General features: G+C 39.7%; 1 protein-coding gene across 1 annotated transcript; it reads right to left on the bottom strand.

Moving 5' to 3' along the window:
• Positions 1-4373: 4373 nt before the first annotated feature.
• On the bottom strand, positions 4374-18422 carry qtrt2 (queuine tRNA-ribosyltransferase accessory subunit 2). Its single transcript, XM_072450845.1, has 9 exons — positions 18363-18422; positions 17846-18072; positions 17704-17759; positions 15698-15774; positions 15406-15615; positions 14412-14611; positions 8684-8835; positions 5299-5413; positions 4374-5175 (listed from the first exon to the last, which is right to left on the bottom strand). The coding sequence occupies exons 2-9, from the start codon at positions 18064-18066 to the stop codon at positions 4923-4925; spliced, it is 1284 nt and encodes a 427-aa protein (XP_072306946.1). The 5' UTR covers positions 18067-18072; positions 18363-18422; the 3' UTR covers positions 4374-4922.
• Between the last annotated feature and the right edge of the window lie 160 nt (positions 18423-18582).

Here is an 18582-nt window from a genome sequence, read left to right as displayed (position 1 = left end):
GAACTCTGCTTCGACTCAATCAGAGCAATGTATACGGCTGCTTTAAGTGCCACTTTGAGAAAGCCATTGATATGTAGGGTAATTATACTTGTTTCTTGCTTACACATTTGTACCAAGATGGAATGTAAATTCTCTGGGACTAGCCATTTCATCGTGGACAACACGTGTAGCACTTTAGGTAGTTAATGTTCATATTTATATTTAAAAGGGCACCATCTGAAGCTTGTTCAGCAAAACATTAATATCTACTCAGTCTCATTCTCTGAAGGGGAGTACACGATTCATTGACCGACAATTATAATTCTATAAAGATCAATACAAAGGCTCTATAAACCAGGATGGTTTTGTGTGGTTTAATAAACAAAGATATAAAATCAATTAATGACACATTTGGTTACACAGGCGGTGCCTGGGCTCAACTTAGTTAGAAGAAATGCTGGTATTAAGAATTAGGTTTTGATTGGTTTTAGGGAATAATTCAAGGTCTTTAAATGCCACTCTGTAATCAGCCACTCTCAGGTCTCACGTGTCCAAGGAAGGTGTGGAGCGAGGCCTCCCATGTCTTTGCGTTCTCAGAGTCCTTTGCGTCCTTGGAGCTGTCCGGGCGCTGATGCTTGAGCAGGTTTAGCATTCGAAGAGTTTGATGGGTCCAGGGTTCGTTGAATTGTGCATTTTTTTGATGAAGATGTTCGGGTTGTTTGGTGAAAGCCGAGTCTGGGAGACAATGCAGCCTCCCTGGTGGGGGAGGGGCCCCTGCGGGGGTCCCCGACCCGGTGTGTCGTCCTGGCAGGTCACGTGCCGGCGAAAGAAGAAGAGGGAAGCAGAGCTGAGTCTGCTCTTTTATTGACCTGGGAGGCGTGGCCTAGTGGGAGTGGCTTTAACTCTTGGTCAAACTTATTCTCAGTTTGGGCAAATTTAACTCAAACCAGCAAAAATGACATGTGACCATAATAAAATACACAACATTGTCAACAAACACACATCAATAGCATGAATAATAATGAGAGTAATGAGGTAATGAGAAAGTACATTAAGTACGACATGAACACACTTCAAACCAGTTCTTGTGGCAAACGAAACTAAAACATGATTTAGTCACAAGTTTAGATCACACAGTCAGCATCAAGTTGGTTTAGATGTGAAATATAGTCATTAAGAAACGTAGTCCTGAAGAATGTCTCTTATCAGATTCAGGGGGAAGGGCTCCGGTGAAGACAGTGTCCTTTCCGTGGGGGGTCATTCCTTTACACCCAACACTATGCTTTGATTTCTGCAACTGTGTTGAGCTGTGAAAAGGTATTGTCTTTCAATCGTCTTTTTGGGACATATGGGTCCCCTACAGATATGTAAAATATAATGACACTAATGGAAATTCTAATAAAACATATCTTGAAAGTTTCAAGATATGCCCAATATATTAGAAATTACATTACTTTATTAACTTGAAAAAAAAAATAGAGAGATTACTCAATCATAAGATTTTTCAAAATGAAATAAATATACTCAAAGGTGCTTGCTTCTATGGAAACGTTATTGCTTTGCCTGGAATGTTCCACTGTATGACATTAAACATATCGATCTCCACTCACAGTAAAAATGCATGTTTTTGAATGCATTTCTGAACAATAAACACAAAGCAATAACATCTCCAGTGAGACAGTAGCTGAAAAATTACCATGCGTGTTACATTTGGATATCTTAAATATATCTTAAGTTCCCAAGAATAGTACAAAGCTTTTCTTATTAAATCCTTCAGCCGACATGTACAACCCAAAAACATAGCCTTTTGTGGATTTCACTTAAGCCCGAGTTGAAGGGTAAATTCATTTTACTAAAGAGATTTATTTTTGTAGTTTTCTTTTTCTTTGTACAATGCTCATTTCTCCAACTCTAATAACTATACCTTAAATACACAATTGCTTGGGGAAAACTGAGCAACTGAACTATTCATGTACAACACAACAATGATGTCATTAACGGTTTTATTTTTTTTATTCACTTGGAGAAGCCAGGGAGACGATGCCTGTTGGTTTTATACAAGCACTGCAAATGCTGTGAGGGGGTTTAGTACATTCATTTATATTGCTCTATGAAATCAATAGACAGTCTGCAGTGTATTCATGACTCAGCATGCTCGGTAAAATGTGCTATGACCAAAGAAGTAAAGCAATCCAGAAGAACTTTCCTCAGCTAAATGTAGTGATTCAATAATATGACTGTTTACAAAAGGGTATTTGAGGGAGAGATTTGTGCAACATGGACTTACAATAACCTATCTGCTATTTATATTCTATTACAATAGGTTGTGTCTCATACTTATTGAATCACTTTACGTTTAATTTTGTTGTAGTTAAAATGTGAAATGAAAGGTTGCTCTCTAGACTTATTTAGCTCAAAAGTACTAGAATGTATAAGAAAGTCATACAAAGCAGTTTAATTTATTTTTACATTGGACAAACCAGATGCAATGTTTTAAGTATATATAGCAGAATATGCTAATTTTCAATACCTGTCCCTAGGGCCAATTTAGAGTTGCCAATTCTACCTAACACATGCATGTCTTTTGGACGGTGGGAGGAAGCCGGAGAACCCGGAGAGAACCCACGGTAACACCATTTTGGATTAACATCATTGCAGATGGTGGGCCTCATACCAAGTTTGCGCAGTGATCAATTACAAGGCAACACCAACAATCTCTCTTCAATAATATACTGTATGTATGATGTCATCTCAGGAAACCAGGGCACTCTCTCTTCTATTTTTACTAGAGCTACTGGGGGGCCTCAACACAAGTCCTGTCTATTGACATCCCATTAAACCTTAAAATAAATAGGCCTGAGGTCAGCACTTGTTGAGTTGGCATTGTCCATCCCAGAGGCATTAATATCCCCTCCTTTTCATCTTTCAAAACTCATTTTAGACCTACATTTCTTATAGCATTTGGTGCATCCGGAACATATTCACCTTTTCCACATTTTGTTACATTACAGCCTTAATTCTAAAAGGATTAATATCATTATTTGCCTCAAAATTCAACAAACAATACTCCATAATGACAACTTCGAAGCAGGTTATTTGAATTATTTGCAAATTTATTAGAAAAAAAGTTTTTCTCCACTGATCATCCTCGAGATGTTTCTACAACTATGGTAAATTAACAAATCGATGACATGATTTGGAAAAGCACACAGCGGTCTATATAAGGTTCCACAGTTAACGTGTCAGAGCACAAACCAAGACATGAACACAGGCTTGTATCAAGGCACAGATCCGGAGAAGGGTACAGAAAAATGTCTGAACCATTGAAGGTTTTATGAGCACAGTGGCCTCCATCATCTGTAAATAGAGAGCTGGCCGCCCGGCCAAACTGAGCAATTGGGGGAGATGTATCTTAGTCAGGGAGGTGACCAAGAACCCATGGTCATCTCCAACATGTCTGTGGAGAAAGGAGAACCTTCCAGAAGAACCATCTCTGCAACAATCCACCAATTCCTATGGTAGAGTGGCCAGGCGGAAGCCACTCCTCATCTTCCAACAAGACAATGACCTTAAGCATAAAGCCAGAATAACAAAGAAGTGGCTACAGGACAACTCTGTGAATGTCCTTGTGTAGAGCCCAGACTTGAACCCATTTGAACATTTCTGGAGATCTGAAAATGGCTGTGGACAGACACTCTTTGGGGCTGGGAGGTTCTGCAAACAAGAATGAGAGAAACTGCCCATAAATAGGTGCATCAAGCTTGTAGAATTAAACTCAAAACTGAGGCTGGAATTATTGCCATAGGTGCTTCAAAAAGTATTGAGCAAAGGCTGTGAATAAATAAGTGCTTGAGGCAAATAATGAATTGAATCCATTTTGGAATAAGGTTGTAACATAACAAAATGTAAAAACGTAAAAAGGTGATGCACTGTATATACACCACTCTTGCTTTATAATGACAGCAAATCCACCAACTAAGTCCTTTACAATGCCTCATATGGGGAAGTTAACTCACAAGTGCAACTAAAACCCTCATTGCTGCTCCATAAATCTGTCAGCATGTCTTCTCCTCTGACTGGTCAGACATCTGCACGGTCTGATAGTCAATTACATCCCCTCACCTTCAAAAAGCCTTCCCCCAGCTCAGCACAGGCGGCAGTAGGGAGACCCATATCTTTATCTCATCTTTATCCTCTCTTTGCTGCAGGAGCGGTTGAGCTGTCAGAGTGAACCTTCAGGTAACCTCCCCAAAACCCACGAGACAACAGCAGCCACATCTGCATGGCCGGAGCAACACCAAAGCAGCCATTTGTAATGCATCAAAGACTATGTCTGTCGGAGAGCTAATTAGAGATGACTGAATGAGAAACTTAAAGGCACAAGGGTCTTAAAATCTGGTTTGAGTTTTATTGTTTAATACAAGATTATTATTTTCTTTGTTCTCTTGTCACCCCCACAGTATCAATGGGTCCAAAGGACATTAGTCATCCACTGACTTGAGATCAGATCAGAAAGAGCAGGCTCACGGGGAGAGTCGATAGTCCACCGCCATCTCCATCCTCGCATTTGTCTATGTAAATTTATCATGACCTCTCGATCATGACCTCTCCTCGAACGCCTATCCCCGAATTCATCTTCTGGTTATCTCCTCAGATCAATAGCAAGCGTAATCTGGTGTTAAATCAGGACAAAAAGTCAAACCCCAGACATAGAGGCATTGTGCTGCTCAGATCTTGTCTCCTTTATAGCAGCATGTATACTGCCCCAGAGACACACTTAAAAACAGAAGGGACCTTTAATATTTCTGAATTTAGCATCTGTAGTCTGTGAAGTACCAATGTGAATCTGTATGGTCAATGTGTGATCAGCCTATAGTCAATGCAGTGATCCCTTTGATAAGGAGCACCCCATGTCCCCCGACTTTGGCAACTCTTGCTCTACATCATTCCTTTGTCACCGACTGAGCGCCTCTCTCCCCCAGGATCAGGCGCTTCAGTACATGCAGTTTGTCATTCGCCAGTGCGTCTCTCAAAGCGCTGAAAAAGCCCTGGTAGTGGACTGTGTTGTGGATCATGAGCAGAACACCAGCCAGAAGTTCATTGGTCACTAGCAGGTGGTGAATGTATGCCCTCTGGTGGTTCTTGCAGCAGTAACAGCCACACCCCTCCACCAGCGGCCCAAAGTCGTCCTGAAACCTGCAGCACACAGAGGACAAAGCTTGATGCAAGAAGAATGTATGTAGACCTACTTATGGATGTCACATGTTACATGAAAGCCCATGCACGGCTGAATGCAAAGCCCTGTGGGGCACAACAAACCTCTTCTCCTTCAGATTGATCTCAAATGCTGTCATCTGAGTTTGATCTTCAGGATTAACATCTGCATTTGGTTGCATCTCCACCACTTGTTTCTTCACTTCATCCTGCTCCAACACTGATGCACAAACAGTATCTAAATTAGTCCCAAAGGAAAGTAATGGAAAATAACCCTAATCTGATGCTAAAATAAACCACTGTTAACACTGAAGATCCGTATCCCACTCATAATACTAGCAGCTAAGGCTTGCATCAAATGGAATCACACTTTTTTAATTTAAAAGGACCTGGAAAAACTCATTTAAGCTGAAGAAAAAAATCCTTAAGTCATTTCCCGGGATATTGAATGAGGCTACAAGTAAACAAGAGGACAATAGAGCAAAAGGGGGCATATAACAGCTGTATGGAGAGAAAATAACAATGGGGCAAAATGGATTTTGTGGAAAGTATGACACAGATAAAGTGAAGCTTAAAGAGAAAATGGGAAAGCTATTACTTGGGTGAGACAGTGGTTAAACGGATATAAAAAGGTGAGGTGATTAGCATAAAAATGAATAAAAAAGTCACGTAAATTGGTTGTGCAGTATACATAGAAAACTGGTGAATTAAATAAATTATGCAGAGGTGAATTCTGGGTAATGGAACAAATGGGGAAACATGAATTACCATACAGTCTTTCCCTTCAAAGCAGACCTGTCTGGGAAGCTGTTGCTCCCTGCACCCCCTTGTCCCATTGGGCCTTGTAATTGGCTGAAGGGGGAATTATGGCGTTTCGCTTAAGGTTTGACACCAGCACTCTCGCTCCTCCACTGAACTCCATCATGCTCTCTGTGCAGAATCGATTAGTGCTGTCTGACACTAGATGCTGCTGGATCCCAAGCTTCATTGCCCCAGATGAGTTCAACACCAACTTTATAATGAAGCACAAAGTCTGGCACGGTCAGTACATTCCAACGAAGATTGTCATTCACATCGCGTTGGATTTTCAATTGGGACAACAAATGCGTTGTGTTGGAACACCTAATTGTTACCTTACTGGAATTGCTACGAGAGACCATTGATTTCATTTCACGAGCTGAATTTTTCTCTGCCCAATTATTTCATCTGACCTGAGGCTAGATATATACAGCATCTCCCAAACACACCATCAATAGGTTAAGCATTATGCCTGGCCCGGAATATGATGCAAAAATAATACTTACTTATCACTCATGCCTCTCATTCAAACTGAGAGCCTGTTTACCTATTCAGTGTGCTACAAAGCAAGTATAAGAATAATTAAATTGGCACGGTCTTTTGTGAAATGTAAGATGTATTTATGTGAGGTACAAATTTGAGTCTGGTCAAATAGTATAAATAAAAGAAACACTTTGCATAACCTTGATTAAATGCATTAATGAACATTATTATGACACTGTTATTTTATTCTGGAACATCTCCCTCACAAACATCCAATTTAAATTATCTTCTCTGGGGTTCTTAGAAAAGATGACCCTAACCCTAACCCTAACCCATAGTTTTTTTTTTTTTTTATCAAGAATGTATATCATGCACTACTGAATATTATTAATTACTAAAACCTTTGTATCTGTGGCGCCCAAGAGGTGCCGGTCTATCCAACCATGACGTTTTAGAATATACTAGAATCAGATTCTCCTTTAATATTCGTTTAATGTGGAACATGAACTTTGCACATTTTTAAACATCATATTTTGGCAGAATTCCCCTGTAGGTGGCTAAGGGACCGCCCACTAAAAATCATATCACCCACCTGTCTGCAAGCCTCAGGCACACAAGTTTTCATCAAAATACATTTCAATATTTAAAAAGGAATTTTCTGCTTTTGGAAAGGTTGATTTAACCTGGGGGTCATGCGGCATACTTCAAATCTAACACTTTTTAATTTTTTTGTATTGTATTATTTCTTTGTCATCTTATAGTCCATGTGTTTCTTCAGGCCAATGTAAATAAATGTAAATGCTACAGCGCTGGGAACACAATGACAGTTACAGGAAATACAACCATAGAAGAACAAGGTGGCAATTACACACAGAATATGGGCACAGAATAAAGGACGCTAAACAACTACATCTGATGAGATGAATCGATGGAGCAAGTGAGATAAAAGCTGGAAATACACAGGCAATGTAGTAGTGATGATCTATTTTTGTAAAGGGTCACATGGAACCAAATGTCTATCCAGCTATTTACGTGTGATTTGATTTTATGATTATTTTTATGTTACACTTAAAGGCGGTATGGACGATTTTTCGGCGATTTGAGAATGCAGGCGGAAGTGCGCATGCGCACTCCCCCATGGGGACTGATACAACACACACGTGCGTTTGTTTATTAGCGCAACGGAGCGCATCGCATCGCTCGTCTCCCGTAGATTTCCGTCCACTTCTGAGTCAGCTCGAACTGTCTTTCTCCGTCTTCATTTTGCCCCGTACACTGAGGGAACTATATTATGATAGATCCATGCGCTTAGGCACGCGGAAACGTGGGGACGAGCCTGACGCGGCTGCAGGTGAGCGGTAGGTGCGTTTTATGATTGATACGTGGCAGGACAAATGATTTATCCACGCCACGAGAAAATAATGATAAAAACTTTGCTGAAAAAAATCATCCATACCACCTTTAACTGCTGGATATTGTTATATCAGATGAAGTGGCTCCAACTCAGAAATCTACCAAAGCCACAATAAGCGTTATGTAACATACATTTTAAAATGTAATTAATTTAGAGCAAATATGGAGGCCATGTGGTATTACCCAATACAGTGTAGCTTAATTTTAAGATGACGATGAATGTACTATACATGTTTACATTTGTTTGAATGCAATGAAGACAAAATTTGTGATAAGGGCATTATTATTAGTAATATTATTATTATTAATATTAATATTAATATTAATAATGTATTTGGTCAGGACAGTGCAAGTTAATTAACATACATGATATAAATGTTGTATATAGGCAGGCTTATACCCATGGGCTAATTTTCGTCCGTTATCCCACATTCACTCTCACAAACACTCCGAACTCTCATTCATACACCAGTGTATGTGGACACTAGGCAAGGTGGGTGAACTGTCTTGCCCAAGGACAAAACAACAGTGTGCAATACCGCCCCACTGTGGCACCTGGTATTCCAGCGCTCTCCCATCCCTGCTTAACTTCTGAGATCTGACAAGGTTAGCAGCCTATATTTGATTACCAATATGGGCCTCAACTGGGCATCTCTTGCATGGAAGGAAAATGTGACCGCAATGTAAAGCAACTTTGGATGTCAAAAATCTAATTAATATGGCTCCCTTGTTATTGTTCCAATAAGTTGTTGTAAAAGTAAAAGAAAGTAAAAGAAAGTAAAAGTAGGTGCTGTACCTGTGTGCTCTGGGTCCGGGCAGATGTTGTAGTTGAAGCATAGAGCACAGCCTCGCTCCGTCACCTGGAAGGGGAAGAAACCCTCAAACAGGTCCACTCCAGCCTCAACACATGCCAGCACCTCATCGGGACGCCCCACACCCTGCAGCAACCTAAGACGACATGCATGAAAAGTTATACGGAGACGGCAGAGCATACGGTTTTCATTAAATAAGCAGAACAAATGTGTGTAACGCTGTAGCTATTACAAAGCCCCTGAGAGAAAATAATCAATATTAGAGTAACATGAACAAACGCGAGTGAAAAACAGAAACGTGTCCTTGTGGGTATTGCTCTTCCGGGGCCTCTGTTAACTGGCTCGCTCTGACTCTGTGCCTGCAGGCGCCAAGGTCAAGCCCAATTTAGAACTGGATAATGACTGCACTGCTCTTCCCTGTAGGAAGCTGCACCTCTTAACAGCCACAACAACCAGCGGGGATGGTGTCTCAGGGCACCAAAGATGAGTCCATTCACAAGTCAACTTAGTAAACCTCAGGGGGAGCTTGTGGATTTGAACATCGGCTCCCCACTGCACTCAAACTCTGTCCACCAGTGAGAAGTCCTCTGAATTGTCGAGAAAGCAGCACACGAGAGCTGAGCGAGAATCCCCAGTAAAGTTAAGTTGGAAGGACGAGCAAATGTAAGGAGTACCGCGGGGTGCTTACATTTCTTACTGTAATCTGTCAGCAGGCTTTTTATGATTTATTACCAAAGCTGGCACTGCAAACTGATAATGACTTGTTTTTGTTTTGTGTGGTTCAGCTTCAAAGTATAGAAAACTTAATAAATAAAACATTTTAAGTAAGTTTAAAGTATACAAAACCTTGACAATGGTAAAGACCGAAGAATCAGACCTTTAAGGTCAGGCTTTCCTACTGATCGCAGACTTACAAGAGAGGGAAACACTTTTAATCAGGTGTGATAATGAATTGATTAGCGATTGATTGATTATTTTCCGCACTATAAAAGGAGCACTTAAAAGCCTTTAATTTTCTCAACAAAAAAAAAAAAACACGATCCAGTGCGCCTTATATATGGATTAATTCTGGTTGTGCTTACTGACCTCGAAGCGATTGTGAGGTACAGGTTTTGTTTAGTTTAAAGGAATAATCGAGGATTTTTCACCGATTTGAGAACTCAAGCGACTGACTTTTTTAAAAATGCGCATGCGCACACTCACCCCCCACCCTTCTGTTCTTTCCAAGAGGCCGTCTATCGTCAAACCTTGTGCAGCAGCACGCAACAGCCTCGCTGATACACGTGCGTTTGTTTATTAGCGCAACAGATTACATCGCATCTCTGTCTTTCTCTGTCATGATTTTTGTACTGTACACTGAAGGAACTCGCTAAACACACACAGGCATATCAACCACGCATGCGCAGCCAGGGAAACGTGCTGCTATCCTGGGAACGAGGCTGCAGGTGTGCAAGGAATGATTGACATGTGAGAGAACTACTCGGCTGTCCACGCCACAAGGAAATGAGACTTCTATTATTCTTTTAATGCGCATTATAGTCTGGTGCGCCCTATACATGAAAAATTATCCAAAAATGACCATTCATTGAAAGTGCGCCTTATAGTGCGGAGAATACGGTAAGCGGAACCCACCAGCCAGGCTCTGTCAAGTCTCTGAACCACAATGCTGTTTGCAGATGGCTACAAGTTGCATTAAATACTAAATGTTTATAATTGCTCAAAATAAATAGAAAAAGGGCTGTATTGACAATGAAATAAATAATAAATCATATTTATTTAAAAAAAAAAAAACTACGAATTCATAATAATCCAAACAATTATTTGCTTTGAGAGAAGGTGGAGCATTAGCTCGTCTAAAATGCTGTAAAATTGCAGATCTTCGCTTCTCTTCCATTCATTCTCTATGGGAATTTGGGTCTTGCTCAAATAAATAAAAATAAAAAAAGATTGTAGAGCAGAAAGCGAATTACAGATAATCACTGGCAGCATGTTAAGACATTTACGTACAATTTAAATATGTCAACAGAGGAAATCTATGTGTTATATATATTATTTTAACATTTATATTGATTATATCCATGTTGCATACATAATAGGAGGCAATGGAATTCAATACAATACAAACAATGCCTTGTGATTTTAATGCATTTTCTCCTGTTGTGTGAAGAACTTTGAATTGCCTTTTGTATGAAATGTGCTGTACATATAAACTTCCCTTGCCTTACATTGCAATACAATGAAATGTATTCATTACATTGTCGTGTTCCTATACTGAGTGGTCTGTATGTTGCCTTGTGTATGAAATGTGCTCTACAAATAAACTTGCCTTGCCTTACATTGCAATACAATGAAATGTATTCATCACATTGTCTTGTATTGCTTTGTTTTGTTCCTATACTGAGTGGTCTGTATGTGGGGTGTTGTGCTGCTGCAAATCAAATTGCCCCTTGGGATAATAATGACAACCTTCGTAGAAAAAGCTTCAGTTGTGGTCATCTGGACTCAGTTAGAAAAATTTGTGATTTTTCTAACTGAGTCCAGATGACCACAACTGAAGCTTTTTCTACAATGGAACACGCCTGGACGAATGAGGGCTTACACCGACAATGACAACCTTCCACTTTTCAACCCTTCATTTATTGTATAGTAAGGCCGCAGTTATTTTATTACTTGGTTTACGGATTTTTAAATGAAATATATTAAACAGGCGGACAAAATATAATTTCAATTTCAAAAGATTTTTTCTTCTGGCTTTGCCCAAAATGCACCACGGGAGATTTGCGCGCAGCAGACAAGGAAACGGGTGCGCGCACTCTCGCCGGGGCCGCGCGCAGGGACGGAGAAGCTCCGTCACAACAATGCTTTCCAAAATAAATTACTCCCACAGGATTTTGGCGAAAAATTCCTTCACACGCGCTTATGTTTTGACTTAATACCACTTTTTATATTTAATTTAATGCTATTTTGAGTTGGCACTTTATTAAAAAAAATAAATGTAATAATTTATTTTATTTAGATTGTAGAAATCAATAATCTAAGTGCGGCGGATCCGTAAACCAAGTAATAAAATAACTGCGGCCTAACATTAGTTTTAAGAGAACCACTTATAGATTTCCTCAAGTAAAGTATTTACATGGTACATAAAGGTCTTAACGTGTTGCCTGTGATTATCCATCTGTAACTACCATCTGTAAGCTTTGTCTTAATTCATTATTGATCAACTTAAAAAGACTCGAAAAGAGTAGGAAGTGGAGCTGCGCCTTTTTAAGGTCAGCTCCAGAGCAGAGTGCCGAAAGTCTGATCGTATGTTCAGATCTCGTGTTGTCCTGTCAGTTTGAGCCAGTTTTACGCAGACTGAGACAAGGATTTTGGGTGAATGTGATATGACTGTGGGGATGCATCCCGCTTCCCAAATAAACGTTCCTCTTTGTTGGACACCTCACAGGTGTCCAACAGCAGAGGTGTCCAGCAAAGAGCTTTAAGAACTGAGTGCGGACCGGCGCTGTTTACATGATGGAGGAAAAAAATAACCAAGTCAAATTGGACTGAATGGGATTGGATTGAATATTCATTATTCTATAATTTATAATTTGTGTAATTTATGCCCACAAGGGTTGTTTTATTATGATTATCTCTTCCGTGTGGGGATAGTAACATGATTCCAGTGCCAAAGTTTTGAAGTTTATTAGTTATGATTCTGGCCTTTCACAGAATGCACCATATCACTCATATGCACCATAACACCTCATATTTTGGCACCTCTTGTTTAGAATTCCACGACTTGTGCTGTCATCAATTGTACTGGCACAATATGTCAGGAAATGAGCGCTGCAACTTAGTTAATACTAAGACCGGGCAAAATACAGCCCTAAGAGTTAAAGTTAATTATTTTGATTAGGCCAAAAAAAAATATTTCCGGTATATTGAAAGAAAAAAAATCCAGGTCAGTAGGTCGTATTTTTTTATTTTTTTTTTGTATTTTAAAATCCTTGCACAGGTTTTGCAGACAGTTTTCTTTTCTCAGAAGGGAGCACTTCACATTGAAGTGGCCTTATTGGTATGCAGATATTGAATAAAATAGTGATCTAGTAATCACCGCTCTGTTGCCCGCTCTGTTGGGGTGTGTCCGCGTTTATCTCACAGGTTAGATTAATCACTCGGCGGATGCGGGAGACGGGGCGGGGCTTCGGCTTCTATTCACTCCACTCTGTGGCCTGGCTCCGATGAAGAAATGAGCGAACACGGGATTGTTTGGTTTCGTAGTTTCCAATCATTGCGTTTACACGCGCTATCACAGGCAACACAACACCGCTCTGTGACGAGTTCTTGCTGGTTTGCTCACGGCAACGAACCACACTTTTTGGTCGCTGCTCTGAACAGCTGCAAGTTCCCCGAGTTGATCTGGCCCTGGACTCACACCCTGTTTGAGAAAGATGTTTGCTCATAAAACAATTATATGACTATATCCCACAAGTAAAGTGGGCCTATAACTTCACCGCTGAAACACCGCGCGTGCATATCGCTCCCGCCATGTGGTGTGCACGTTGACCGAATAGAGCATCTCGTGCAAACCGAAAAATCAAAAGTGCGGAAGTTTTCATATCTTACGATCCCCACAGATGATTTTTTTCCCGCAGCTTTTGGATTCTCTCTCACAATTTGACATTCTCGAAACGTACGGCCAGTAAATATGCGATAAAATGTTTAAGGTCGGGTTTTTATTATTTTGAAGGGAGTGTCTACAGAGCCGCAAAACTGCCATGTTATTTTGTGCCGCGGCTCCTGAAACTGCTGGGCTATTTGACCGCGCCGGGTTACGGTTAGGTCTTGGGGTCAGGGTCAGGGTCAGGGTTAAGGTTAGGGTTAAGGTTAGCCATGAGGCTAACTGCTGGGCTATCTGCAGCCACGGCCTATTTTGAAATCCAGCTCGGTCGGGTTACCGGAAACAACCAATTTTTTTTTCTTGGCCTTTAATACTCGCCTACACAATTTTTGCAATCAATTAGCGCAATGGTCATAATTGTAATTGCAATTGTATTAATTGCACAGCCCTAAATATATATTTTAAATAAATATATATATATAAAAAAAATCCATTAACCATGACAAAAAAGTAAACAAAGTTTGTTTGTAACATGCCATTAGTTAGTAGTGTAATGAAAAATTTTCTGTCCCTCTTTGATCAATTCCACTCAATGTTAAAAACAAAACAAAAAACAATATTGATTTTGCAGAAGATCTCTTCTTTTTACAGACATTTTAGAAACAGCCATAAGGCAAAAAACACTAGTGATTAGTAATTTAATTTGTGATACTTTTTGTTCATATAGCTGGCTCCATGGCAGACAAATGCTGGTGATTAAAATGGTAGGAAGTTTTATTTAAAAAAAAACTAAAATGTAATACTAACTTGTAACGTAATACGTGAAATAAAACAGGAAGTTGAGCAAATGAGAACTAATTATTTTTCACAACCAAACTTTGCCTCCCATTATCTATTATGCAACAATATTAATTAAGTACTTGCCCATGTAATCATTGCTTATAAATATTTGAAGTCCTCCAGCAGATTTTCACCTGCTGGGCAAATACAAGGTGTGACACCTCCCCTGGTACTCATCATGAATATTGCAAAATCATAAACATGTAACTTTCCGATGTGGCATAATTTTAAAGATATTTTGTGCAGTCAGTTGTGTGTGTGGAGCTGACCTGGGCTTATCCTCAGGTAGTTCTCTGTTCACAGCAGTGATGAGCTCAGTTCTCAGAACCTGGTCCATGGAGCCCGTCTGAAGACCATCCAAACAAAAACCCGTCACTGGCCTCTTAGCCGTTTCTTTGGCAGAACGCACTCTCTCCTCCAGGATGTCTCCTCCCTCTACCACTCCAAATATCTCCATTCCTTCCAACTCCTGTCAAGCATTTAGAAAAAACAACATGTATATAAATAAAAGCTACACAGAAAATATTTTGTTTTAGACTATTCAAGTTTATAACCGCAAATAAGCGCTCCTTAATACTGCCACAAATCTCAGAAGAAAGGGCTGTTCTTTTAACAGCGGCCTAATGTCACAGCATGCTCAGTGCACTCTAAAGGCAAAGGAGACAGTGGGGGTGGTGAGCTCAGCAGAATTATATATATGGCCCTGTGCCATGAAAAATAAAACATAAGTATGTATTATACTTTTATGTATTATGTAAAATAATACATTATTATTATCATTATTAGTGTTATTTTTGGGGGCCTTTTGCCAGATTACTTCAGTCAATCAGTTCCTCTGGTGAACAGCCAGAAAAATAAGATGTGTGGAACAAATAAATGCAGTCGTGATCAGAGCCAGATGGACAATAAAATGTGCATGATTACATCAAATTAAAACAATGAAATGAAAACAGGAGGACATATGGAAAAATGCCTTGTATCCTTCCAGCCGTTTGTATAAATTAAGTCCAAGATAGCTTATCAGACTGCGTATAAGCAGAGCATGTGGTTGGGTCTGTCCTCACCTAGTGATAATGATTCTCCTTAATTTGACTCTTTTTCGAGCCACAGTGCAGCTGCACAACGCCTCTGTGACAACAAAATTACCGGACATCAATGCCTGTCTGGTGTGTCGTGCCATGCATCGTTGATTCATAAAATAACAGTCGATAAAGTGTAGGACAACAGCTGTCCGTGTTAAGTGCCCAATGCTCCCATGTTTACCGGTGACGTTTGGTGCGCCAGAAGACACTCATCCAAATGAGTTAGGGTTCGATCCACAGATTTCCTAACCCTTTTTCGGGAGGTGCTGCTTTGCCAGGTCTCACCATCTGCCATGCTCTGGTACCAGTCTGGTTGCACTGTCTTTAGCAACGCCATAAATTTTGTCACCGTGAGCTCTATTCGTCCACCACTGCCCCAGACCGACACCGTCTGTACAAAGCAAAAAGAAACACTGCAAATTAAAGGCGGGTTGAAGCAATATGCTGTAACATTTCTGCTTAAATGTATTCACCTTGTTAGTTGTATACCCTGATGGGCAAGTAGCTGCAGGGTCATGAAGTGAGCAGTACAAGAGAGTATCACGAAGACCTGCAGAATGCACAAGTGTGTTTAAACAATTACACATAGGACAAGACTGAGGGGCTTAATTCAACACAATCCAGGTTGGAAGGAGACAAACTGAGACATTTCCTTAGACTTAATATTAATGTGACTTCTACGAGTCAAAAGAGACAAATGAGGTGTAGCTTCATCAGTAAACCCAGCTGCAGTGAAAAGTGAAAAGGTGCAAAGACAAAAGCCCTCCATGACAGAAATGCAGTTATGACTTGTAACACTGCGTTCTCCCTCACATCCCTCTAGGATTTAGTGGCAGCAAGAGTAATCCCCTCACAGTTTACAACAAGCGACGCTACAGTGATTACATTTCTAATTTCAAATCAGTCCGCTTAAAGCCTGGGTAAATGTAGCACTGGAGTGACTGCTGTACAGCACAGCTGAATGAAGCTACTCTTGTGGGACATTATAGAAGTAGGTTTAAGCAAGCTGGAGGAGCTAATCAGCATGCTATGAAATTAAAACTGCTTATTTATGTGGCAATTTGTTTCAGGTATGTAGATATGAAGATCTATCTATCTATCTATCTATCTATCTATCTATCTATCTATCTATATATATATATATATATATAAAAACAAATTTATATATAAATATATATCAGGGCTCAGATTAAGGATTTTCACTTGTATAGCGGTGCTGCTACACAATCCGCAATTTTTTTCAAATTTCTATATCAATTTGATAATTGCATAGCAAAACACAAAAGTGACTAACAATCAATATTTTCCATTGATGTAACAAGATTATTTATTTCAAATGTATTTGTAAATATTCTATTTTTAAAAAACTCTTAACAAATTAACTTTTGAACACTTATTTTTTTTCTAAATAAAATAGAAAACTTGCAAATAAAATTATTTGTTGAACAAATTAATTAACACCAAGTCAGATGGTCTTATTTACAACTTTCTTCCATATCTTCATCATCATCATCATCATCAGATGACGATTTACATGAGTCTCATTTACATATTGTCTTTACACTCACAAGTTACATATCACCACCAGAGTCATCTTGACGATGAGCTGTTTGTATCAGAATGACTTCTCTTACACACACAACGTTTTGGTTTTGTCCTGGACATGAGTGAGTTTGACCTTGGTTCTCGGGGTGAAAACGGGAGCGCGCGCGGAGGCGACGAGGGGTTTTACTTGCACCGCGTCTCACTGATATATATATATATATATATATAGATATATATATATATATATATATATATATATATAAATAATATACACCGTGGCAAAGGCTGTTAGCGCTCTTGCCTCCCAAGAAGGAGATCATGAGTTGACCCTTCTCACCCTGGACATAGACTATGTGAGCCACTCCCCTCAGGCAGGCTACCGTCCATCCGGAACAGAACCCTCTGCCGTTGGACTCATGAACACTTGTTCATTATTTTATGTTGCACCGAATCACCAAGACAATGTTTGTGAATTTTGTTCATTGACCATAGCAAGAAACCCTTTCTGATTCTGACTTAACACCTGCCACTTTAACTATCATTCAAACCAATAACCATTCATTGCACTGTTCATTTTTTTTTACCAAATTGTGTATATATTCAGACCAAGTAAATTTTTTTTTTTTTTTGCATGGCCTTTTTGATATATTTTGCAACTTGTATTATTCATTGTTGTATGCTGCACCTTAATGCCAAAGCATTAAAGCAAAGTTCCTATTTTCTGAATCCTGTCATTGACAATAAACTGATTCTTCTGAATCGGATTTATTTTTGTACAGTATATACAGTAAACATGTGTGTTTTATGACATTTGTCGATGTTCTAATGATAGCAGTCCGAGTGTGGATGTGTGAATATGTGTTTTCTTATGACAAAAAATACTGTATAATGGAGAGTGTAAAAATAACGTTTGTATGTGCTTAGATTTACTAACCTGCAAAGTCCCGGAATCCATCCTTAAAATCATCTAAGACTTCTTGATGTTCTGCTCTTGATAGATAAAAAATCGATCGTGCTTAAAACATATTTTGACTGTTTACTTTTTTGTTTGTTACTCAAATATGTTAGAAACTTACATTGCGGACAGTGTGACCTGGGAGACACATGGGAGGTGCTTCAATGTGTGCAGCGTATCTTGGGTTAGATGAGGGACTGTACCGAGGTGTGTGTACAACAGACAGCCCGGAGTGTCCAAAGAGTACTGTCCTGTGGTGCTCCCTACTCCCCTCAAAACTCCCAGTCGGAAATTCCCCTGGACCACTCGACTCAACTTTAATTGCATCTTTTTTGCAGCCATTTGCCTCTGGAATCAGATAAACACACCAAATTGACATTTATTCACCATTTCCACTCATTAGTCATCATGACGTTGACTAATCAGGATCTCCTGAGAAAAGGGTCGACTAAAAATAAGAAAAAATGCTTCATGTTAGCTGTCAAGTGGTGTTAAAAGTGTCCCATAAACGCCTTTTACCAACGTGTAATATTCTCCTGAGTAGTAAAGAAAACACGTCTAGGCTTTCTTTCATTTCATACACATTCGCTAAACATGTACACATGTTAATAAGTATATGAAACAGTGTTATTTTTTACCTTTTCGCACAGAGCCCGCCAGGTAGCTGCAGAAAAACTACAAGTCGAGGAAATATGTCGTCACACGGGAAGGCGCAGGAATTATGACGCAATTAAACTGTTATTTTTTTGGCCGTGGCTGCAGAGCCGCGACGCGGTCAAATGCGGCAGTTTCAGGAACCGCGGCAATGCCATACAGCCTCATGGCTAACCCTAACCCTAACCCTAACCTTAACCCTAA

The sequence above is a fragment of the Eucyclogobius newberryi genome, unplaced genomic scaffold (assembly GCF_026437365.1).
Source record: "Eucyclogobius newberryi isolate DKJ021-1_F unplaced genomic scaffold, fEucNew1.0.hap1 SCAF_18, whole genome shotgun sequence".
NCBI lineage: Eukaryota > Metazoa > Chordata > Actinopteri > Gobiiformes > Gobiidae > Eucyclogobius > Eucyclogobius newberryi.
This window is presented reverse-complemented; position numbering and strand designations above follow the sequence as displayed.